General features: G+C 34.8%; 1 protein-coding gene across 3 annotated transcripts in view; it reads right to left on the bottom strand.

Annotated features, from left to right (window-relative positions):
• Positions 1 to 2,481: 2,481 nt before the first annotated feature.
• The window catches only part of TUSC3 (tumor suppressor candidate 3), a 264,065-nt gene continuing 240,140 nt past the window's right edge, over positions 2,482 to 26,406 (bottom strand). Inside the window, exons 8-11 of one of the 3 annotated variants that reach the window (XM_010358155.2) lie at positions 24,177 to 24,251; positions 19,105 to 19,195; positions 10,276 to 10,340; positions 2,482 to 4,246 (exon numbers count right to left, since the gene is read on the bottom strand). In XM_010358155.2, the coding sequence (XP_010356457.1) occupies positions 10,322 to 10,340; positions 19,105 to 19,195; positions 24,177 to 24,251 (185 nt within the window). In that variant the 3' untranslated portion in view covers positions 2,482 to 4,246; positions 10,276 to 10,321. The remainder of the gene's footprint in view (positions 4,247 to 10,275; positions 10,341 to 19,104; positions 19,196 to 24,176; positions 24,252 to 26,406) is intronic. The other 2 variants (XM_030937977.1, XM_010358156.2) reach the window with 2 other exon arrangements.

Raw genomic sequence — 26,406 nt, 5'->3', positions numbered from 1 at the left:
CAAGTCCAGTGCCAGTGCTGCCTCAGGGTCAGTTTCTGTTAATTTCTTTATTGTGAATAAGATGACTTTCTTGTCTCTTTATATGCCTCAGTTTTTAAATTTTTATAAACTGGATAGCCTGAACATTATAATGTGGCAACTCTGGAAACTAGATTCTGCCCCCTCCCCAAGTTTTGTCATCATGGCTTGTTGTGAATTGCAGTTTGTGTAGTAGTGATTTGTTTAGTGACTTTTCTAAACTGTCATAAGTTGTCTGTGTAGTATCTATTCCATTAGCTTAGTGGTCAGTCAGTAGTTTGACAGAACTTTCCTTAAATGCCTGGAGACAAAAGAAAAAAAAAAGATAAAAGGAAAACATACGTTCCCCACCTTTACAGACAGGTTCTCTATTGGGGAACTCTTTCAACACTTATTCGGGCTGTTTACAACTCTGTTTTAGTCTTCACTTCCTGTTTGGTCTGGGTGTAAATATTAGTATCAGCAAGAGGTGAAAGCTTAGAATCTTCTCAGGACTTTTCTTAACATGGATCCTGCCCTGGGTATGGGTACATCCTTCCAGAGTCCCTGTTATATGTAGTATTGTTTCCAAGTCCTTATTTTCCAAATTATTTCACTACCCAGCTTCTCCTTTCCAGGCTTTCAGAGTGTGTCTATTTGTCCCAACTGCAATGTCTTCTCCAGGCAGCAGTGGTTTGTTCATTTACTTTCAATGCTTTCAAGAAATCATTCTCAGCACAGTCACTTTTTCACCTGGAGAGACTTCTGAGTTACGTGAACCAAAGGCAAGCCCCTAGATAGGTCAAAGCGAACACCATTTCTTAAGAATGGGGTCTATTCTGCTCCCTCCAAAGCCAGGAGCCCAAATAAGGAATGCAGGCTACAGTCTTCAAGACCATTCCTGACCGGGGAGGAAAGAGGGCAAATCAAGATAAAATGCCATTAAGCTATCCACCTGAGTTTCAGCTGCCTTTTTAATTTAAGCAGTTGTTTGGTGTTTTTTTTAACCAAATTTCCAATGAGTTGGAGTCTGACAGTTTTTTTTTCCCCAGCTTTTCTAAGGATGGGTATGCACCTGGAGTTCCTTGTTGTCATTTTTCCTCACATGTATGCATAATATTTGATGGAAATAGATAGACGTATCAACATTTTGGTAAATGTGACATGATTTTCCTATTATGGCCAGAAGGTGAGATGCTTTGTTAAAACTTTATATAGTACTTGGACCCTTGGTATATGATATAAATATATGCATGTATTTCAGATATAGAGGAATATGGAAAAATCATAAATGGCAGATGCTCATGAATTATATTAGGGAATTTAGGAGCTAATGAATGCATACTTGTACCCTTTGAGTGTGACTAGCTACAATACTCATCTTTTTCGTACTATGAGAGAAAACATTATTACATATATTGGTCTGATCCAGTATAGTATATTGCTGGAGTATGAAGAAGACGTTGTTTTACTATTTTAAACTTAATGAGCTCTGTGGACTCTGAGAACATTGAGTCTTCAAGCATCAATTCAAATATTTTGTCCCTAGATACTCCAGCTAATGTGTTTGCCCCAGTGACCAGTCCTTTTTAAAACACAATTTTTAATGTCATTGCTTGAAAAATATGTCATGCCTTATTTAGAACAACCACTCCCTTCATGTACCCTTAGGGAGGTTCTTCTGATAGCAAGAAACGGAATACTTGTCAAACTCTATGGTTACAGCAACATCTAATCTCCCCAAATCACCATGCTTGCTGAATTGTAATTGACAAGGGATATTACTTCATGTGTAAAAGAAAACTGCAGTAAGCGCAAAATGCTACCGGGCTTACTTATGTGAATATCTAATGCCAGGAACAGTATGTTGAGCAAAATGCAACAAGTTATTAATCAGATGTTATTATAAAATGAAACTCCTTTAGGTGGAATTTTATAATTAGGATTTTTCTCTCCACTGTAGTAGAAAAATAATTGTTAAGCATATAATCAATTTTTATGACAGCCTGGAACACACAGTGAGTCTGGTTAAAAAGTGACACTGGAGGATATAACATACCAGGTAGAAATCAATGATTCAATTCTCATTGTTTAGCAAAGGAAAACACATCATATGTATGTAATTTTGCGCATGTTACATTCTGTAAGCAAACTATGTGTTTGAGCCACTCTTCGCAATTCTGCCTAGAGCATTTTCCAGTCAGTAATGACTTATACTGAGGCAGTATATTTTGCTCTAGAATTACTTCCGTAATGTAACAGTTGTCTATAGAGAAGCCACAGCTTTTTAAACCATGAAATTTTAATTTTAATAGCTCAATTAATTTTAAATGCTCAGAGGAAATTTTAAATGCTCATAGGAAATTACAAAATAGGAGCTAGAAAACGTTTACTAATATGGTATAGGAAAGTACTACTTATCTGATAGTGTCTGAGAATGACCTGACTTTGATATGATTAAAAGGTTTACAGTGAGATTAGAGATAATTTGTAATATCATTTAATCAGCTGCATATTAACTGCAAGATAATTCTGAGGTTTAAGGATACAAACAAAAGTGATTATAATTAACACATGTTTAATACTTGTAAAATTTGACCTGAGATTCTCTATGTAATCTCTGAAGTTTTGAATAAAATGTAAAAAATCTGCAATGGATTAAGAATTATAGGTCAGGTTTTGCCTAGGGATAGGCAGTGAACAAATGACTAAGTTCATCTATTGCTTTTGCATAAATGTTATTCCAAAACTAAATTTATTCATCTAAGTACAAGAACTGGGAATATTAATGTTATTTTTAGTAACAGATTTGGGATTATGACTATAAACTTAAAATTATGTGATTTTCACTGAATATTATGTTTTGAAAAGATAGCATTCATCCTGCTAACACACACATTGCGCTGGGATATAACTTGATAAACATGCCCCAGTAGGCCTCTGTATTTTCCATTCTTCATTGAAATTCATAGATTTAAATAAGTAAACTCAGTGGTTGTATACCTGTTTCTTGTCTGAGGCTATATAGCTGGAACTTGCAATGAAAACAATCCTCCATGGTCTATTATTCAAATGTTAATGAAAATTAGATAACAAACCTTAAAAAGAAAAAGCAAACACTTACTTGAACTGACTGAAGAACTGCTTTCCTAAACCCGTAATTTGGGTAACTCCACAGAATATAAAAATCCATGTTTGAGAGTTCAAAGGCCTGGCTATAAACTTTATTTTTGGCTTTCAGCTTCCATCACTTCTATAAGTCAGATAAAATTTACATTTCCTGACTAATTTACAAGGTTATTGTGAGGAAGAAATACCATAATATATGTGTAAGTGTTTTATAAACTAAAACAGGATACAAACATAATAGTACGTTACACTCCTGCATTTGTTTTCAAGAAAACTTCATTGAATCATTCACTAATCCTATGATAATTAACCTTTTGTCTGGGTTCAAGGATTGAGGCTTTGATGGAAAGCTGGTTCCATAAAACACACGAGGAAAATGGACATAGTGGGTTGTTTCCTCGAAAATGGATATAGCGTGTTAAGTTTGCTCTTACTTGTAAGTCTGTATTCCCAGATGACATCTGAAGTTTGAGAAATAACTCCTAGTTGTGGTATGTTGCTTTTACTGTCTGATGCCTTTGAAGCACACTGATTTAATGCATATTTACTTTAGATTCAGATCTCAAGAAGCTCTAGGCCTTGGTTAGGCATCCAAATTGTAGGTACCATTCATCCAGTTCCCTGTCCTATATACCTTTATCTAGTTAATAATAACAAAAGACTATTTATAACAGTGCACGTCCTTTATAACTGAAACTGCAGTAAGTTTAATTTTCATTACATGACATATTTTCATGCATTTGCTTTATCCCTGTACAATACTAAGAATCTTTAACATTCATTTCATAGGTTTTCTTTACTAACATTGCAGTCCTTTACTAATGAGTCAACAGTTCTAAAACATGAATTCATAATTACATTGTCATTTATTTCAATTCTGTGGCACACACTGAATAGGCTTGAAAAACACTTTGATATTTCCTTTGTAGATTACTAAATGCTACCATTGATTTCTATAAATTAAATTTACTAGGAAAACCCAGTTTAAAAAAAGTACACAAGAATAAGCTAGCTGATCACAATCGAATGAATTCAAAATAGTATAAAGTCAGGAACAGTTTATCTTCATGGTAAATATTCACTTTATGCAAATCCCACTTGGCTTCATTTAATTAAAAAGCTGAAAAAGAAAGAAAATTATTATGTGCTGAACATAAGGAAAATACAGTACGTTTTTTATTCTATTCTAAATTAGCACATGTAAATATAACATTAAAATGTCATAATTGTATTAATTCAGCTAATTGTAATGTTTACATCAGAGCAATTTTTCTGAACTAGTGCCTTTAACCAGATCAGGCTTAGGGTGGGAACAGGGTCAGCTGAGAGAAGATGCTGAAAACTAATTTGTGGTTTAAATTTACATAAACATTCTTCTCACTGCTGGCTAGAGAAATAGTTAAATCAGCATTTAAAATGGTAATGTAGAAGAAATACAAGGGAATGGACTGAAACAAACGTGTGAAGTGGGTCATTTGAATGTCCTAAAAATATTTTTTCTCTAAATGTATAATTTAATCACTTGGTTTTTTGTTAATATAATTTACAATTTCATCATATTGAACAACCAAAAAGAGTATACATAAATCATAAAACTTCGGATGAAACATCAGCAGAGATACTTGTACATATAAAAGATAACTATTTTTTTTTAAGCTTCCCTAAGCAAAGCTTTATGAAACAAAATTTAATTTTGTAAGATGGTATATCAATTTAAATAACATTAATGAAGCTTTTGTTTATATCTGTATCTTTCTGCTAATATGTGGCATGTTCTTTTTGAGTCTTGACAACACAAGACAACTTTGCAAGGCAACCAGAGACAAACCAATTTTTAATTAAATATGAAAGCAAAAATGAAATCAATAGTTCCTGTAGTTAAAAACAAAACAAAACAAAAAAACAAAAAACAACAACAATAACAAAAAACATGTAGCTGGAAAAATGTCCCAAGTAGGTAAGTTTTATTATCTGGATGTTTGAATCATAATATCCTAGGCATAAATTGTTTTGTCTTTCTGAACCTCGGTTTCCTCATTAGTGAAAAGAACATTTGTTTTGGATGATTCCCAAAGTTCTTTTCGGTGCTAGTATTTTAGGATTCTGGTGATACTATGTGCAAAAATAAATATATATTTTAAAATATAACATTTTAGTATAAAACAAAAATATATATAATATATATTTAAATTATATAATATACAGTGTATATTATATAGCATCAATTAAAATGTAAATAACGTCATAGCACAATACAAACCGGAAAAATTACTCTTCTTAACTGTTTCTGAGAAATTGTTAAATTAGAAGATAAAAATGATGTGTTGCTATCAGGACGCAATGAGACATCACCTTTACTTTCAAGATAATAAGTAATGAATAAAGCGTACTATAAGGGTGACCATCTCCATGAAGAAGAATGTCAGCAGTAAACCTCGTCAGGATCTTAAGCTGTAGTTGCTGTTCAATCCACATGATCCTTAAAAACACTGCTGGTAAAGCAGATAGATGTGTCAGATGTAGATGAACTGTGGCATTATGTTTTGAAAAGATAGCATTCATCCTGCTAGCGCACGCAAGCTATCATCAGCTTGCTCTGAAAATAAAGCTAACTGAAGAACCAGGGTTAATGAAAAAAGAAACCTTAATCATAAAATAAACTGATACTTAAAACTAAGGATTTGTAGCTTTTTGTTGTTTAGTTTTTAAAGGATCTGCAATTTTCGAGTTATGGAGCACTAAAGATAATCTTTATTATTGCTAATATTACCCCTGTGAAAGCAAAAATACTAACTTGATCCGTAATGGTAATTTTATACCTTGTAACTTTTTAGGAGTTTTATGATACTTAGGTATAATCAGAGTAAAAGGATCTCTGTGAGTACTTTATTAATATAATCTTTAGTTATGCTGTTTTTTTCATTTTATGGTTTTCAAAACTGAAATACTTAGTAAATTTTAAGCTGTTATAACAATCAGTTGTTTATATCATGAAATGACAAGTATATATTTAATCTGAAACTGATTAATTGTCCTACAATAAAGGATACATCTAACAAGTAGAGTACTTTCTATGGTTTTATTTTCAAAGCTATCATTTTCATTTTAAAATGTTATAAAAATGTCTTTATTTGTTCAAGACACTGTAAACACTTGAAGCACAAAAATGTCAAAAATGTTTGGCTGGTTAAAACGTTTCTGAGAAAAGTATGGACTGCTGTTCTCTAATCAGTATTTTAGGTTTCATTTTATTTTCATTATATAAACAATGTCCAAGGTATGTTCCAGTATGAATGTTTCATATTGATATTATCACTCAAGGAATTAGTCTCTCATTTCTAATCAAGATCGGACATGTATTTTTTCCCTTTTCACATTTATCTGTCTAACAGTTTTGCTGCATAATCTAACAGTGTAATAGTTCTTACAGGTTTATGGTTCAATAGTGCTTGGATATTGTTTTTTCTAATAATGCTTATCACAAAAATGTATAAATGCCGTTGTATCATACTTTTTAAAAAAACTGTCAAGAATACTGAAAACTGAATGTATTCCCCTTACGTGTGCTTTTTAGTTTTGTGGTCTGCTTCCAGAGTGAGTGAGAAGCAGCCTTGGGTACAACCATCAACTTCTGTGTGGAGTCCGCTCCACTCTCAGTCGTGAATGAATCGCACTGTAGTTATCCACAGTAGTAGTCAGCATGTGCATAGCACTGATTGCTGTGACTGGCTTATTTGCTTATTCTGAAGTGAATATATGCATGGTCAGCTGTAACTCAGGTAGTAATGCAAAATGGAAGCTAGCTGTCAAGAGTAGCAAGTTGCACACAAGGGATAAGATAGAAGGCTAGGACTAGCACAAATGTGACCCCAGAAGCTCCCACTTCCCCTAGCCTAAGGGAAGCAACCATTCCTTTCTAGTCTGTATCACTTTGTTGCTTAAAGTCCATCAGGGATGCAGAGAGAGACTATCTACACAAAGAAGGAATGGGATGACAACTTCAAACCATTTCTCTAAGGTTGGCTCTCTCCTCAACACTCCCTCATGGTAGAAAACCACGTTTTAGATGAAAATATTGTCTTTGATGTGCTGAGGAGTAACATTCCATAGGTTTATTAGCAAGTTTATTACTTGAAATTCAAAATACTTTTCTAGAGAAACACGCAAGTGTTAGCTATTTTCTTAACCTCGGGGCCCCTAGAAGTCTGTTTCAATCAGCATTTAACAACTATTGTGTACTAGAATTCTGTGCATAGAAGCATGTTGCAGAAAATGAAATGATTGAGTCATGGCCCTTATGTTTCTTTCAGCTAAAGGAGAGAAAGACCTGGGTATGATGAAGTATGATACAGTGACATGTTTGATATGATGATGGTGTTACAAGAATTGAAAAAGCAAAACTCTGAGAACAAGTAAGATAAAGGGACAGCAGCCTAGACCAAAGAAGCTGGATGGGGAAAGGTATCAAAGTATGAGAACATATTCAGTGTTGTGTTCAGCATGGCTAAACTAGGAGTTAGCACATTTTCTGTAAAGAGCCAGAAGGTAAATATTTTAAACTTGGTGGGCCATGGGTCTTTGCTGAAACTACTGAACTGAGCTGTTGTACAAAAGCAGCCACAGACAACACATAAAACAAACCTGGCTGCGTTTCAATGGAACTTTATTCATAGGCACTGAAATTTGTATTTCATAATTTTCATGTCACAAAATATTCTTTTTGACTTCCCACCCCCCGATGATTTAAAACTGTAGAAGCCATTCTTAGTTTGTAGGATAAACTAACACAGACAGCAGTTCCTGAGTCTTGTATTAAACCAGAGGGTGTACTGAAGGATATACCATAAAAAGTTGAATGGCATGAAACTTAAAATAGTTGTGGCAATTCATACAATGGTATTATTATATAGCTAGTAAAATCATATATACTGTAGAATGTAGTTAACTGCATTGGAATATGCTCATGATGTATAAAAGAACAATAAGCAGCTTACAAAATACGTACACGCTAAACTGATGACAGTTGACCTGGGTGTTGGGATTTATGAATATATTTTCTTCATTTTGCTTATCTATCTGTATCTTCTAGAAGGAACATGTATTAGCTTTCCCCTCCTCCTTTTTATTAGCTATTAAGGAATTTTAATGCAGAAGCAACATAATCAGTGCGTATCTTTAAAGAATTCTGACATTACCGTACAATAACTGATGGATTATGGGGGATAATGACTAGACATTGGGAGACAATTTAAGAGGCTCGGTGATAGTCAGAAAAAGATACAACGTACTTAAGACAGCAACTGTGGGAAGAGAAAAGTAATGTAGACCAAATAACACAAAGCAGGATGAGGATGTGGGATGAGGACAAAATGACTCCAAGATTTCCATCTTGCATGACTGTGAGAATGACAGTGTCAGGGAAAATGGGGAAAAGGAATGGAGAAACAGATCTGGAGGCAGATAATTTTTGAATGTATTGAGGTGAACTGTTAATGTGGTATTCAGGTCTGGTTCTGGATCTCAGGACAAAGGTCAGGAGGTGATAATGTATATTCAGGGCTGAGAAATAATCTCAAAGAAAAAAAGAAGGTGTAAGAATGTCATGTTACAAAATCCAGGGTATACAGTTTCCAAGACGGGCTTGTCAACTAAAATGCTAGGATGGTCACATGAAGAGAACTTTGGATTTGGTCACTGGTGGTTACTAGAGACTGAGGATATATCAAAAGCTTGTTTGTTGCTTTTCCCTTTCTGTGAAATATCTGAACAGGTAGCAAATAATGGCTTGCTGTTTGTTTTGTTTTTTTATTTATCTTGAATTAATGACTCCATCTGTTTCTCATATTTCGAAAAAAACCAGAATGTACACAGTGTACCGGAACAAATGTACTGTGTTCCAAGTGGGAGTTGGTTAGACTCTAATATCTTCAGCTTGACAGAATTTTTTGGGGCACTGCTCTTCCTGTTCTCAAACTGGGGAGGAAATCAGGGAGACCTGGTGGTTACAGAATGTCATCTGCCTCACAGAAATCACTTATGCGGGTAAGGGGCAGTTGCTCAGATTTCATTTGGGATCAAAAAAAGTGCAAAGGGGAAAAAAAGTGCAAAGGGGAAAAAAGGTCTGGGTTGTTCACCAAACAGAGACAAGCCAGTAGCTGAATTTTCATTCCTATCCATTGACCTTGTGGATATTGCAACTCACTGAGTTATTCCTTTTAATCTTTACATTCACATGTGTTCTATGAGAATGCTAGAGAGAAGGACATTGTGGCTCTTAGCTAGAATTCTTTAGTCCAAAGTCCTGGGGCTCTCTTCTCTGTAACAGAAGATTACTAAACCCAGAAAAGTCTTCGAATCTGAAACAAGTGGTCTTCCAAAAAGGCCTGAAGAAATCTAAGCCTGGCCGGGCGTGGTGGCTCACGCCTGTAATCCTCCTGCCCTGCTTTCAGTGGGTTGCTGAATGATATGGAGTTTCTGCCAGAGTAAGAAAGCTGTATTACCACAATGGAACTAAGTTTGTAGAGCTGCTTTTGATGTGTGTGTTAGCCTAGACCCTTGGCTCTCTGGGCTTGAGGGGGTAGGATGTGTAGTGTGGGATCCAAAAACTGGATTGTGATGTTTTTGCAAAAAATTACCGTGAATTTATATTTTATATATATAAAAGAACGTACTGTTTCTGAATTTAGCAAATGTTGATTTTAAAGTATTCAGTAAGTTAACTGTTTGGAACACTGGTATTTTTTATTAACCTTGAATATTAAGACTTACATTATTTGTTAATGGGAAAAAAGATTTGGCTACATTTTTCCTAGGCAGAATTAAACATATTTGTCGACTGCCTTTTTCCCCTAAGTGATAACAAACAGAAGTTAAGAAAGTACATTTGCTGGGATTGGAAGGAATACATCTGTCAAATGATTAACTTCACGTGTCAGTCTTTTCGTAGAAATTTTTATCTGAGGACTTTTTCCTAGAGCAGATAGACATAATAATGTAAGACTGGAATATGGAATCTCACAGTTACAAGTTAAGTTATCTTACATTTGTAAAACAGTAATTTACTATAACTTGTCTTATGAGATAAATGTTATAGTCTCTATATTTGAAAAATGAGGAAAACTGAGGCTCAGAGAAGATTAAAAGACTTGCCTGAGGTTATAGAGTTTTTAAGTGCCATGGTCCAAATCACATCTTCTCACTCAAAGTCCAGATCACTTTCCAATACACCACAATGAAATACAACAATATGGAAAAAATAATCCTTAAGATTGAATTTCCATTTGTACAATATTATTACAAGATTTAGCACTACATTCTTTATCTAGATAAGACAGGGTATAGACAATGGTGCCTTTACAGAATGCCAGCTTATCTCTTAATCATCTCTAAATCCTTGGCCCTTTATAAGTCATTCTACAAAGCTAGGACTCAGTATGAGAAAGGTTAATACCAGTGAAATTCTCATCAATGATGTGTCCTATGGGCTGATCATCACACCATTTAGATATTATTGTTCTATTTGTACAGCTTAAGGTTGTTAAGATGTACAAATGAATGCAATATTGCTATACACTCTACATGCTGGAATTTTTGCCTTGCTGTGCTCGTTCATTATCATACTTTCTTCAAAATTGGTATGAATGCCTTTCATTTTTAGCTGTTATTCTGTAAATTTCCTTACTGAGCACCATTCCATTTTTGTTCACCTCAAGGTAACCAAGGACATTAGGAACTACCAGTTTTGTTTTAATGGAAGGCACTTTGTGTCCACTATAAGCTTAATTTATATATTCTGTTTTTCACTTGATATCGCCCAGCTCAGAACTGGAACGGCAATACCTCTCTTTTAAAAAGTTTTTTTAGAGACAGGGTCTCACTGTGTGGCAGAGGCACAATCATAGCTCACTTGCAGCCTCAAACTCCTGGGCTTGAGCAATCTTTCCACCTCAGTTTACCCAGCAGCTGGGACTACAAGCATGTGCCACCATGCCAGGCTCATTTTTAAATTTTTTTTGTAGAGACTCATCTTGCTGTGTTGCTCAGACTGGTCTTAAATTCTTGGCCTCAGGCAATCCTCCTGCCTCAGCCTCCCAAAGTGCTAGGCATGAGGCCTGACGTACCACTCCCAGCCACGATAGTCATCTTTAGAGCTCAAGTTTGGGGAAAAACTAATTTTTCCACACACCTTCAGCTATGAAGAACAACCTGACAACTCCAGGGGGTGTCATCTGATATGAACTGCATCTTCTGGAGCTGGGTTAAGCCGGTAATCTTCACTATATTTCTATTTTAATGGTTCCGATTGCATTTAATGAAAGTAGACAAGGAATAAAGTTTTCAAGTAAACAGATTCAACTAACAACTATATAATGAGCACCTACTATGTGCATAGCACTTTGGAGATATATAAAAGGTATTTATCAAAGACACAAATACCTTATAATCTAGGAGAAAAAAAGACAAACACATGAAACAACTGTAAATGAATACTTAATGAAAAACATAATGCAATAAAGTATGACTGAATAGTCAATTGCTGACATGGCTAGTACAGTTGAAGAGGAGGTAGGTGAAAGTGAGTACTTTTTATTGAGAACCCATTACATTTCAAGGACTATAAATTGATTATATAATTTATCCCCATAAAATTCTGAGGTAGGTTTTATCATACCAAGTTTACAGATCAAGAAACAAGCTTAACCAAGTTCAATATAGATAGAGAAGTGACTAGAGCTGCAGAAAAATGAGACTTGGAAGTTAAGTAACTAACTTTAAGTCCCAAAGTTAAGAGGAACCAAAATTCAAACCTAGATTTGTCTAAATGCAGAGCCAGAGCTCTAGCTAATACACAGTGAAACCCCAACCTTGAACTTGGGACCTCTCCTAATTACTGTTATTTTTCTGTTAGATTGTACTACCTGCCTAAGACAGAGTCTAATGAACAGTTAGGAAGCAAAGTGACGGAATTACTAGAAATGTCTCATGTTATTTTCCTAACAGAGAAAACAGAGACTTGATGTACCTTAGACGTGACTACAGACATCTTCTAAAGGAAACTTTTGTGAACACAGAGTGCCAGTGAAAAATATTACGGTAGTTACCCATATGTGAATATGATGTCGTTGCTAGCACTTTGCTCTTCTTAGAAAATGGGGCAAGCAGCAAAGTTCATGTAATATATAAAATGAATTCAGTGCTACTACTGAAGTAGTATTTCCTCATTTCTGAACTATGGCTCAGATGGTAATTACATCCGATTGATAGTAACCCTCCTATTTCATTGACAGCTTCAAGAGACTCGGGAGCCCAATTACATTAATCAAAAATAAGACAAAACTACTTAATCTTTAGCAAAAAGAAAAACTTTATAGCAAAAGATTAAATAAAAATGAATTTAAATAATTAGTACTATGTACCAGGCAATGTGCTAAGTGATTTGCAAGCATTCTCTCATGGAATCTTTGTAATAGTTGAACGACATATGACAAATCATCTCCATTTATAAATGAGAACTTAGGTTGACAAAAGTTAACCTACCCAAGGTCACACAATCAGTAACCAGCACACTAGGGATTCCAATCGGGAAAGTTTGCGTATTAAATTTAGAAGACAATTTGAGAGAATTTAGTAATAGCATGAAACAGATTCATGCTGTAAAGTGTTAAGGGTAAACTTTAGGGAAGATTTAAGAATATAGGATAAATATTTAAAGTAGATATTTATCCCTTTAGCAGGTACATGTATCAGCAAAGAAAACAGCAATTTTTTTTTTTTTTTTTTGTCGGCCCTGCGTGCCCCCTTCGCTGGGGCCCGTCCCCTAGCTCCCGCCCGCCCGAGAACCCCCAGAAAACAGCAATTTTGAAAGTACTATGAAGTACTGAAAAAATATGAAGGGCATAGATGTTTAAGGTTTTGAAATAAGGCTTAAGATTAAAATAAAAAAGAATAAACAATAGGATCACTTCATACAGAAGAAATTAAGGACTGTATTTTAAATAAAATTAAAACTTGTGAGGACAGAATGTAAAAAAATTAGTTCAAAGGCAAATCTGATCATGGTTCTGTACATAAAGATAATTATGGATATAGTCCTTTGTATCAGTGCCACAACAGTTTATAATTTAGAAAAATTCAAAATGAAGACATTGAGGGCTAAAAGGCGGATGCATAACGCCCAAGCAACTACTTTGGCATTGGAGGCTAAAGGCCATTACAAAAGGTGATTTTTTTTTTTTTTTTTTTTTTTTTTTAAAGAAAAAGTAGGTGTTGTGTTCAAATGTGCTTTTTCACTAAAGGGTAACTCAGGTGTCTTATCCCACGTACAGGTATGATCTAAAGTAGAAGTGGGAAGCTTCCCAAGAGTTACTGTGAAGAAGAATGCGCATCTGTACTAGTAATTGATCTCTGCAACATGCATTCTTGTTAAAATTGGGAGTCAAGGATACAGTCTTGGTTGAGAAACTATTTTTCTCCTCTTGTCAGCCTACTTCAATGTATTTCTATCTTGGGGGGCTGGAGTGGTTCAGGTCTGGGTTCCTAGAGTTTACGATTTACTGTTTTACAGTCTAATGCTCTTAGAAAATGGACATCTACAAATGTCTTTGCAGAAGTACCAAAGGCCAGGAAATACCTTCTGGATTATGTGTTGTGGATTTTCCTCTTCCTAGAATAATTGTTTCTAGAATAATTGTTTCCTGCATCTCTTTCTCTCATTTTCTACAAACTGCCTTTATCTGATGCGAGCAGTTTTTAAAACATATATAATGCTGGTGCCACAGGTAAATGCTTCCAGGAATACAAAAATGTTTTTGAACAATGTGGTGCTATGTTCATCACAGGATAATTCTATGGGAAAAGGTCTTTCTGTTCTTTATCAGCATCTCATCTTTCAACTAGCATCAGAATTATTTCTTCTTCTCCTTCATTTGTTCCCTCTTTGACACTTGCTTTTGCCATCACCTTTGCTCTTTCTTTAGTTAACTAATTGAATAGATATATATTTGCTTTCCCTGTACTGTCAGGTTTTTGTAATTTGGCTCACGGTGTACCCAAATCTCTGGTATAGACTCTCTGCAGTCTTTTAGTAACATTTGTTTTTGATGTTTGTCAGGCAGTTATCATAATCATTCACAAGAGAATGGATAAAACAACTGAGAAGACAATGAAAGTTTATTTAAAAGGAAATTAATGCCATGGAATAAAAAGATGACTCAAAGTAAAATATATTATTACTAAGTTAACTTTAGCATATATACAAGTGCTAGACTAACAAAAGGGATTAAAACTTTTTAAATGGAAAACTGGTTTTTTGTTCATAATTCTCCCCTGTCCACTGTATTTTGTTGGTTTAGAAGGATATTGTAAATGTCATGAAGGGAACAATTATACTATGTAAACCTGAGAGCAAAATAATTCAAGTATGAATGATCCTAAGAAGGGATATCTATGCGCACCATGAGGATTTATGAAAGTTTGCTAAACAATTTCCCAGTATATCAATAGAATGTAGGAAAATAGATAAATGACAGTTCTTACAAGAGCTGAAAGGACATATTAGAAGGCTTTAATGTGCTCTGGGAAGCTGTAATTACAGGGATTATTTAAATTGGACAATACAATAGCTCAATAACTAAGTCATAAAATTCATAAGAACAATCTCAGATATGATCTGAGGATACATGAAGAGAATATTATAAAGATTAAAAAAAGGGCATCACATCTATGTAAACTATAGCAGCTTTCACTAGTAAAGAATAAGATATAAAAATTACTTAAATTTAACAAGTAGATTTTGTCAGTGTCTCTTAGTTTTTCTGTAGATTTCCTTTTGTTTCATTGCATATATTTGTACCAAGTTCAAAAAAAAAGAAAGTTCTTCCTTGAGTAAAATCGTCATCTCTCGAACTAATTCAAGAGGCCAAAGTAAGTTATTATCTTGGTGCTGAACATTTATCTAATTGTCAACATTTTTCTTAGAGGCTTTGGCTATCACATAATTGATGTCATTATACATTTGACCTCATGTTATTTTCAACTTTGATTCTGGGATAATTTTCCACTTATATGAATATACAAATCATGTTTTTCTACACAAAATATGGCATAGGAGAGACAAGTGAGCTAAGAGTCAGATTTTCTGCTTCTGTCTTTAAATAGAGACACTCTCTTGGTCGCATCTGTAAAATGAGTAATAACGATATGATCTCTATGATCCTGTGCAGTACTAAAATCCCAGAACACTATGATGTTCCAGAAAAAAAAAAAAAAAATCCCAAAAACTCACCTGGAAAAAAATTATTAGTTTTGCAAATATCTAGAATTTGAATTAGAGAACTATCGTAAAATTCACCCAAATTGGTTAGGAATATGTCCTTTTGTGTATATATCTTCCTTTTCATATATTTCTTTGTCTAATTAATGCATTTTAAGTCAGAAACATGTTCACTATTGAGTAGTATACTCATAATCCTCAGAAGATACCATGAACATATTTCTCTTCCCATTCCTCTGTACACAAATTATGACTTTCCATGAAATATCCTCAGCCCCTCTTCTTTGTCTAAATGCTGTGTTGAATTTTAGCCTAATTCAAGCCTTCTTCTGGAGTCTTCCTTTCTCATACCCACAGTGATCTTTCTCATTTCCATACAACAGATCTGCCACTTAGCTTTCGACACTTTACACTGTTATTCCCTGGTTCATGGATGTATGTACTTTCTCCAAACAGATGACTTCACAGTAAACATCATGGCATGTCTATAAAGCATTTGTTTAACAACTCAAATTTAAAACTGAGAGGCAATTGTGAAATCCTTTATCACTTAGTTCCCTAAGACAGGATCATAAAATGGTTATATCAGATTAACCTAGGTAACTTTAACCTGATTCTTAAAATCCACACTTGCAGATTCTGACTCAGTTGCACATGGTGTAGGAATAAGAAGCCACAGAGTTTTGAGAACCATCTCTTAGGATCAAAGATCTATTTTCCCAAATACATAAGCTGAATTAAATACTGTTCACATATTTGGTGGTTTTATCTTTCATAGGTGTTTGTCACTGTATTGGGCTTCTGTTGGATGTGCTTAGAAAACAAAAAATTAATGTAATTCATTGGGCTCTTTGAATAGCTCCAACAAAAGGTGGTAAAGGAGACACCTTCAAGGAGTCCAGAAGATAGACTATGGCATAGGAGGTAGACTGGGGTGAAAGTTCTACTTACATCAGAAGCCCAATACTGGGGAGTGAAAAACTTAGCCAATCATTCCCTTTCTCTTAGAAAAGAAAATTCACAAAATCATGTTGAGAGAGTGAGAACCAGTAGCATAGGTGGGAGTCTAAGGGACAGAGAAGGCTCTAATCAACTGAAGAGAATGGTATACAGACATTACTCAGTAATAATAGTGGAAGAATTGGAGCAAGAGATTAGTCATTGAGTTACTTCTGAAGCTATGGATTTCTGTTGTTGAATGACCTATTTTCTGAACCTTTTCAAACTTCTGTGAGATCTAGCTATGGGGCAACTACGTTTTTAATTGTCTTCCTTGCTTCTCCATATATCTCTCCAATAAACCTCCCATTATCTAACATACTCCGATTGCCTTTTGGCTTCTTGAATCTAAAATTGCCTAAAAGAGCAACCAAACTCTATTTAGCTTGTCTAGGTCAATCTGGTAAATCCACACAACAGCACAGCAAATGATGGAACACTCTGAAGAGCTGTTACAGCAGTCAGAGGCCTACCTGTCATTTCTCCACACAGCATAGCACACTGTTTAGCACACTTTGATAGGCTCTCTTCTGATTCTGTTTCTTGGCAGCTCCTTGTTAGGGTTTTCATCTAAACTATGTCAAATTTCACATTCACAAACCACTCTAAGACATAATTTCCATCTCTGACTTCTTACAAGAGTTTCATCTATATTTCTAGCATTATGAGGCCTGCTGAAGGCAAATCCATCTCCTGTTAGGTTGGTGGGGAGCTGACAGGAGTGTGGGATTGGTTACATAAGAAGAATGTTCAAATGCCACATTCACACAGAAATAATGTAAGTGGCATATATGCTGGTTCAGATGTGCTTACTATTCATATCTATGGAGAAGTCAAGGATATGTATTTTGAAAAGCTTCCCAGGTAATTTCTATGTCCAACCTCAGTTAAAAAACCACCACAAAACCCCAGAGCACTGGAGAGTTATACTAAATGAGAACTGCTACTTCAAAAGAAAGTACAAACTGAAACTCCTCGTATCATAACAAAAATAGTGCTGGCAAATGCAACATTATAAAAAACTAGTAAAATATTTTTTTCTGCACTTTTCCTAGTCATATTGCTGTGTCAGATAATAATCTAGATAGGGAATGATATTTTGGTATCATTACGTGCTCTGATATATGAGGAAAGTTAGAATTTGCCCTTTACTCTTCCCTACTTCCTGTCAACTAATTAGGGTTTAAGAATCTCACAGTATCACTTACTGTATAGTTTATCTTTTCATAAAAAGATATATATTTCCTTTGAAACTATAAGTACTATAGATGAAAATGGATAAATGTTCAAGTGTTTTTGGCATCATAGATAAAATAGAGTATTTCTATTTTTCTTACTTTACACCTTCCATTATAGAACACATGTCAAACCAAGTACCAATCATATAGAAACATGATTCTCAATCCTAGAGCAGGGCGAAAGAAAAGAAAAACTTCATCTTTCTTGGGTATTACTTAATCTTAGATTTGATTATTTCACATCATCAACACCGAAATTGGCTGGCTATCTAAAGTCAAGAATAAAATGAAAAACCTGAAGACTCTGCTGGCTTCTCTCGTAACTCTTGCTGTCCTCAGAACTGATATTTTTAAAAATTTACACTGCAAGCAGGGTGTCAGGAAATCTGATACCCATCTTTCTTCCATTCCCTTGGTATATTTATTTTTAATGGCGATGGGAACAACAGAATTGGAAATGTACCTCTGGCCATCTATGAAAATAGAGGGGGTGGGGCTGAAGACTCATATTCTTGTGTTATAATCCCATGGTTAGATCTCTCTTTTATGGGATTAGTTTTCTTCCTGATAAGGCTATATATTGTTACTATGATCTGTGTAGAAATGTTCTAAAAATGTCTACTGTTAACAGGCAGGAGAAATGTAGGCTTTGAGAAGCTTTTATTTTCTATCAGCATATCACTGGTTCTATTACCTAAACAGACTCTTCAAAATCTCTGAAAAAGGAAATACTGAGCTTTTACTCATTAGAGAAATGAGCTAAGCTAAAAGAAGGACTGCCTAGAGAAAGAGAAAATGAAAGTTATTTAAGAAAACTTGGAGGAAAAAGCTCAAGAATGAATACATGCCTAATTCACAAAGTGAATAACTGTAATCTGGCACATCTACTATAGTGTGCTTTAGTGAAAGTATGGTTTGGTAATAATAATGTGGTCTTTGAATTTTCAATATCTTTCCATCTCCAATTATGACAATTTGTAGAAAATTTTACGAGATACTCGTTATGATTTATAATGACCAGAGATTATTTTATCACTTAATTTTTCCCTTTCATGTTGGCTCTTATTTTGAAAAGTGAAAATTTTGTAGAATTCCAAAGATAATACAAAGTTTATTAGACAATGAACAGTGAATTATATGAGAAAACCATCTTGCAAATGAAGTCAAAATCATGACAAACTAAGGGAAGATAAAATTTTGAAGTCTTCAAAATGAGCTTCAACCTCATTTGTTATATAAAAATATGTATGTCTAAAAATAAACTATATGCTGTCAGGGAACAAGAAGTATGTCGTATATCTCCTTTGTGTACTTTACTATGCTGAACACATGGCAGGTGCTCAAACACTTGCTTAACTGAATTCAAAAATTACACAGCAACTTTATATTCATCCTTAATTATATATTAACCACTGAAATTCTGTTCTATTAGTTAAAAATAAAACATTCATGTTAGTATAAAGATATTACCTATAAGGATAGCCGTGGTACTTGGAACGAAATATTGAAAGTAGAAAACTGAAGAAGAAGACCACCAGGCCCAATCCCACTAGGCAAATTACTGGAAACAGACAGAAAATACCATTAGTGTCTAAAAATATGCAAATGAAACCCCAATTGTTTATATTTTTAAATGCATTCAATTACAGGATACTTACATTTAACAGTTCATGGCACATACAGGTACAACAAACCAGATTATCCACAATACAATGTGTTCATTATTTTCCACATTCTTCTCAATGAAAATGTACTATTTGGGGTATGAAAACAACAAAATTGACTGATCTAAGTCTTCTGGAGGTTTTCCTCTCGTATAGAGTGCTTACAAGTACTAACATGCCCCAGAGTGATCAAAACAAACCATGTTATAAACCACAAACAAGATCATTGGCTCTTGCCATTATTAAGCATTGGCTATATTAGCAGGAACATTTGCATTGCTAAAATGCTTAATATAATTTTAATCTTTTCTTTTTTTTTTTTTTTTTTTTGAGACGGAGTCTCGCTCTGTGGCCCAGGCTGGAGTGCAGTGGCGCGATCCCGGCTCACTGCAAGCTCCGCCTCCCGGGTTCCCGCCATTCTCCTGCCTCAGCCTTCCAAGCAGCTGGGACTACAAGCGCTCGCCGCCACGCCCGGCTAATTTTTTGCATTTTTAGTAGAGACGGGGTTTCACCGTGTTAGCCAGGATGGTCTCGATCTCCTGACCTTGTGATCCGCCCGTCTCGGCCTCCCACAGTGCTGGGATTACAGGCGTGAGCCACCGCGCCCGGCCAATTTTAATCTTTTCAGATGCTAAGCAGTAACTTTAGGTTTTGATTAGTGTCGCATCAGTGAGAGCATACTGAGGAATAAAAGCAAGAAATAAATAGATATCAAGGAATAAGAGCTTGGAGAGAGAAAATATGGTCTAAGTGAGAACCAGAGGGGAGGAAACTCCCTCCATGGCAGGTAATAGTGTCAAAATGTTGTCTGTCTTACAAACAAACTGAGGGCACATGTTAAGGTCAAATGTGCTGTGGTCTAGGTTTTCAATATTCCTCTGTCCCAGGAAAGCTAACAATAGGAAAAGTACTTTATTTTCTCATTTCCTTTTTGTTATGATTGAGAAGATTTTACTCTAAAGCAGATAAATAATAAAATATGTTTCTTTTGCACATATAATTTGGATATTTAAACAAGATTCATTGCAATTATTAGTACAATCTAAACATGCTTATAAAATTTAAATACTTAAATATGTTCTGTAAGTAGAAATTAGTGTTAATCTCTTAAGAAATATCTAAACATCTTTTAAGAACAAATATTTGCACAATACACCTTTTATTTCAGAGATTTCTAAACAAATATTTGAAATTACTTGTAAAATAAAAAATATTTAAAAAGATTAAAAACACTAAAGCAGAATAAGGAAAATCAAACATCTATATGATTCTATAAGGAACTATGATTTTTAAAATTTTTTCCAATATATAAATGAAACCAAATTTAACTGCAATTCTGGCAATCATGGAGTACACAAGGTACAGCTTTGTCAAAATATAATCTGCAAATGTGTCTGTTTTTATGCAACTCTGCAGGAATTCCTTCTAAGTTTTCAATATGAATTGTGAAACATCAAAAGCATTTAATAGCATCCAAGTGTAGCCTCTGACATTTCATTTCAGACAACACTCATGCAGCTGAACTTCACATGAATATTGGGAGAAAATAAAGCAAACAATGAGTTTGTGAATATCATAAAATATAAAAGTTTTTGAAAATTATAGAATATCCCCATATGACAGACACCAGGACCCATACAGCATAACAACTTTGCGTAGAACAATCTTACTAAACCCATCATGAATTACAAAATGATTTACCCTATACCTTCCCAAATCTGGTATTTTATCTAACACTTCTTTCTTTTCCAAAAGAAGAATAAAGCACTCTTTTCATTCCCTTTACTCCTTTTTGGTAGCTCCCCTGGGTTGTGCTCTATGGGAAATGAGGCTCGAAATATGTGATCAAGTAAGACAGAAAAAAATTACTTGATCCTATGCAGTGGAACAAAATAATGCTACTTCCCTTGTATATGGGAAGGGAGAGGAACTGAGGGTAGTGAGGGGTTAGTAATTATTAAAGGAACCATGGCAGTCACATGAGATACTCCACCTTTGGAAAGAAAATGCTATGGTGAGGCAGATGCATTCTGACCTGGGAAACACTAATCATAGTAGTTGTGCCACATCAAAAACAAAAATCACATCAAAAAGGAGTAATCTGAAAGTTTTAAAATGTTTTCCAGCTCGCGCTCATACACACACATGCACACACAGAACATGAATAAACAATTTAGGGGTGGGTGGGAGCTGGAGTTAAAGAAACATCTACCAAGAGGGAAGTTGGAAACGGTGATTTAATAAATTCAGTATCATATTACTATAATAAATGTTCTAAGATTTAAAAATTTACTACACATTTCTTACTATTATTTACCTTAAGACAGGATATACAGTAAACACATAATTAAGAGGATGTCCTCCACATAGACCAATGGAACAGAACAGAAAACCCAGAAATAAAGCTGCACATTCACAACTATCCAGTCTTCAACAAAGCTGACAAAAACAAGCAATGGGGAAAAGACTCCCTATTCAAAAAATGTTGCTGGGATAACTGGCTAGCCATACGCACAAGAATGAAACTTGGCCCCTACCATTCACCATATAATATGAAAATTAACTCAAATGTAAGACCTAAAACTTTAAAAATCCAAGAAGAAAACCTAGGAAATGCCCTTCTCAACATTGGCTCCGGCAAATAATTTTTTTTTTACTAAGTCTCCAAAAGCAGTTACAAATAAAAATTGGCAAGTGGGACTGATTAATGAGCCTCAGCAAAACCACAAGACAGAGTAAACAGACAACCTACAGAACGGGAGAAAATTTTTGGTAGCTATACATCTGACATCTAGTATCCAGAATCTACAGGGAACTTAAATTCATGAGCAAAATACCACCCCATTAAAAAGCAGAAAAAGAACATGAACAGGTATTTCTTAAAAGACATACAAGTGGCCAGTAACCATATGAAAAAATGTTCATTATCACTACTCAGCAGAGAAATGCAAATCAAAACCACAATGAGATACCATCTCACACCAGTCAGAACGGCTATGATTAAAAAGTCAAAAAGCAGATACCGGTGAGGTTGTAGGGAAAAGGGAATGCTTATGTACTGTTGGCGGGAATGTAAATTAGAGCAGCTACTGTGGAAAGCAGTTTCGAGATTTCTCAAAAAACTTAACGTAGTGCTACCATTGGCCCAGCAATCCCCTTACAGTGTATACACCCAAAGGAAAATAAATCATTCCACCAAAAAGGCGTATGAACTCTTATGTTTACTGCAGCCCTATGCACAATAGCAAAAAAAAAACAAAAAATGTAATCAACCCACGTCGATTCCATGGTGCATATATACCACATCCATGATAGACTAGATAAAATGTGGTATATATGCACCATGGAATACTATACAGCCATAAAGAACAAAATCATGTCCTTTATATCAACATGAATGCAACTGGAGGCTATTATCCTAAGTGAATTAACACAGAAACAGAAAACCAAATACCACATGTTCTCACTTGAAAGTGGGAGCTAAACATTGCATACATATGAACATAAAGATGAGAACAGACACAACTAGAGTGGGGATGGAGGGAGGCGTGTGTAGGTTGAAAAATCACCTGTTGCATACTACGCTCATTATTGGGTGATGGGATCCGTACTTAAACTTCAGTATCATCCAAAATACCCATGGAACAAATCTATACATATACTCCCAAATCTAAAATAAAAGTTGAAATTATTAAAAAAATAGTATGTCCTCATAGGGATAATTTGTCATTCCTAAGGACATGAAGTTTATTCAAAAGACACATAAATACAATTATATTCAACATGATAATGTGCTCATTTCTTTTGTAGTTTCTTTAATAGATGATACCATAGGAAAAGAGGACAGTCTAAACTGTGTATTACATCAAAAACATTTCAACCCCTAAGACTTTTAAGTATTTAGAAAGCACTATGATTTGTTTATACACGTCACCCTAGCTAAAAACCCACGAAGTCTGGATTTTTGTTTTAAATTTATTAATAAATACTCTTTCAGATACCTATGCTGCTCATACATAAATTTTGGGTTTTAAACAGTTCAGAAACGCAAAGAATAATAAGAAAAACTGATAGGTTTGTGGACATATCAAATAATATAGGGACTTGATATTAATGATAAAAAGTCTGTGGCAGGAAACAACCGACTGTCCTTTGCTCCTCAGAGCACGTTTTCCCTGTGTGTTCCTCTCCTTTTGCTAGAAAACTCTTTACTTCTCAATAACCTCATGTGTTTTTCTACAACTCGGAGAGAAATGGTCCCGTCAAAGAAAAACCACAGAATTAACTTGCTTAAAAACATAATGCTGGAAAACTTGTTGGAGCTGTAAATCTTGTTATATCAATGGAAAAGGCAAAGACCCTGGAAGAGACAGTATCAACAGACGCCCTTTAAAAAATGTTAAAGGAAGCTTTGGAACGAATGGAAAGGTAATACATCTCAGTGTACAATACCTATGCAGAAGTTTCATCTAAGTCAAGCTTTGAGTGCACCCCTGATTCTTGTAGCTGAGAGAGTATGTTATATGACAATAAGATATCTGAAGACTCTGTCCCCAGAATTTTCCATCTCTCTGTGCCGGGTGGAATTACAGCAAAGACTATGGCTTCAGCAGGGATGGATTAGAGCACCCTGACAAGGGTGAAGGACAGCTCCACTTTATATGCAATTCCACAGAAAACTACCCCGTCCCCTTTTGGAAGAAATACATTTGCAAGTACACGAACACATCCCAGAAACAGAAAAAAGTTAAAATCTTCTTCAAACCAGAACATTTCTTTAGAAGTTTGTTTACAAAGGGCTTTTATGCATTTCCCATTTGACTTAAATGAATCTTAAGACTAAAACGAAATTACAAAAATGGCAACACAGAGACTTACTCCGTCTTTTTCCAACATCTCCTTTTGAAGTTGCTGCTTCATTTAGAAGAACCATCCCCATGGTGATAGCGGCATCTGCAGTAGTTGTCAAGGAAGCCATAGACATAGATGTGAATAAAATCTATTAATTTTTCTGGCTCTGAACACAATGATCCAGAATGGTTAAATTATAAGTGCACAAAGAGGTAAATAAAATCAATTATTTTTATATAACATAAAATTACCATTCTTTGCGTGAGGAAATATGCCTTAATTTTTAAAAAATTTATAACACGACAGTTCAATTTGTGATATATTGAGAGGCTAATTCTAAAGGTTCTTAAATTCCAGGATTTTCATAGCACATATCAACTATATGGACTCTCAAAACCAGTTACAACATTTCACATTATACATAAAGATATGCACTGCTTATAGACATGATGACACATGACATTGACACATTTCATTTTCATTGTGTGCACACAGCTTTTTCTTCTAAATGTTTTTCATAGATTTTGTTTAGCTGAAATCTTTATGAAGCTCAGGTATCATGCCACTTGAAAATCTGGGAGTATAAAATTAAAAATCTTACAAAAGCAAATGAACATATTATAATAAAACAATTTAATGAATCTAGCAGGACCTTGAGCTAGTCAGCTAACTGAAACCTTAAGAATGAGATCACAAAATTACTTTTGTATTTAATACCTGCTTCCAACAGGATGGATATATTCATGCTATGTTGAATAATGCCAGAATTTAAAAAATGATGGGAAATTTTCACCTTCATAAAAACATTCTTTGCCATGTTATTACAAAATTTTGGACATCATCGACTCTTAAGATTTTAGAACTCATCAATTCTGAAAATACATTTATTATGTATTTTGCCCAGGCAATTAATGGATTAAAAATTGAAGAGAAAAATAAAAAAATTCAGGCCAGAACTTCCTCAATTTGCTTAATTTCATTATGATTCCGTTGTATTTGTTTCTACTGCTATTTGTGTATAAACAGCATCAATAAATCTCCTGTGCTGGATCTCTCTATCAACAAAAGCTCAAAGGATAATATTGGGTAATATACGATCAAGTGGAGGAGGTGAGAGTAAATTCTGCAGAGAACATTTCCTCTGAGTCTTGTTTTTATAATCATATTATTGAAATTCTGATTATTTATAATGCTCATATTTGAGTCCGTCTTCATGACCGTATTATCCAATTTCTGGATAATGATAAATGCCTGACTTCTCTATTAAGGCATTTATGCTTCCATGACCTCTCTATACAAATGGTTTTCAAACTATTGTATTTGTTTTAGCATTGCTACTCTTTCTAGGAAAAAGGAAAATAAAGAAAAACCTGTTTGGAAGCCTAACATAATACAAGCGAAAAAGCCCCTGCCACCCCTGCACAATGTCAACCCTCCCCACCATACACATACATACCATAGACTAGCACTAAACTTCTAGAGATCCCTGCTATACAGCTTGAAAAACACTGAAACTTCTATGAAATGCCTGCCTTTCAATCGTGTAGCAGTAGCCTGAAAAGAATATTTTAAGAGAATGACTGTTTTGTATTCTTAAAGTATTTTGGACCATCTACTTGTATACATTACCCTGAATCCATAGACACCGGACATTGTTAACATGATAAAAATTAAAAACTTGTTTCACTAAAACTGTTCATATCAGTTTTCTGGAACAGATAGATGTGACTGATATGGATCCTTAACAAGGAGTTACTGAGTTTCCCCTTCAATCATTTTTTCTGTAATACCTTTTATATTCATGCATAAATTTTTATCTACACATTTAAATACACATATTTAATCTAATAATTCAAATAGAACTGTAGATTATTTTACTATGAGTTTTTAAATTTTTTTTTTAATTTATAGAGACAGAGTTTCATGTTGTAGCCCAGGCTGCAGTGCAGTGGCACGATCTTGACTCACTGCAACCTCTGCCTCCTGGGTTCAAGCGGTTCTCATGCCTCAGCGTCCCGAGTGGCTGGTATCACAGGAGTGCACCACCATGCCTGGATAAATTTACTATTTTAGTAGAGATGGGGTTTCTCCATGTTGGCCAGGCTGGTCTTGAACTCCTGGCCTCAAGTGATCTGCCTGCCTCGGTCTCCCAGAGTGCTAGGATTACAGTTGTGAGCCACCGTGCCCAGCTGCTAGGACATTTTTAACTATTCAAAACATAAATGGCATTTAAGGTGAATTTATGTAGATATTAAAA

Source organism: Rhinopithecus roxellana, chromosome 9 (assembly GCF_007565055.1).
Source record: "Rhinopithecus roxellana isolate Shanxi Qingling chromosome 9, ASM756505v1, whole genome shotgun sequence".
Taxonomy (NCBI): Eukaryota; Metazoa; Chordata; class Mammalia; order Primates; family Cercopithecidae; genus Rhinopithecus; species Rhinopithecus roxellana.
This window is presented reverse-complemented; position numbering and strand designations above follow the sequence as displayed.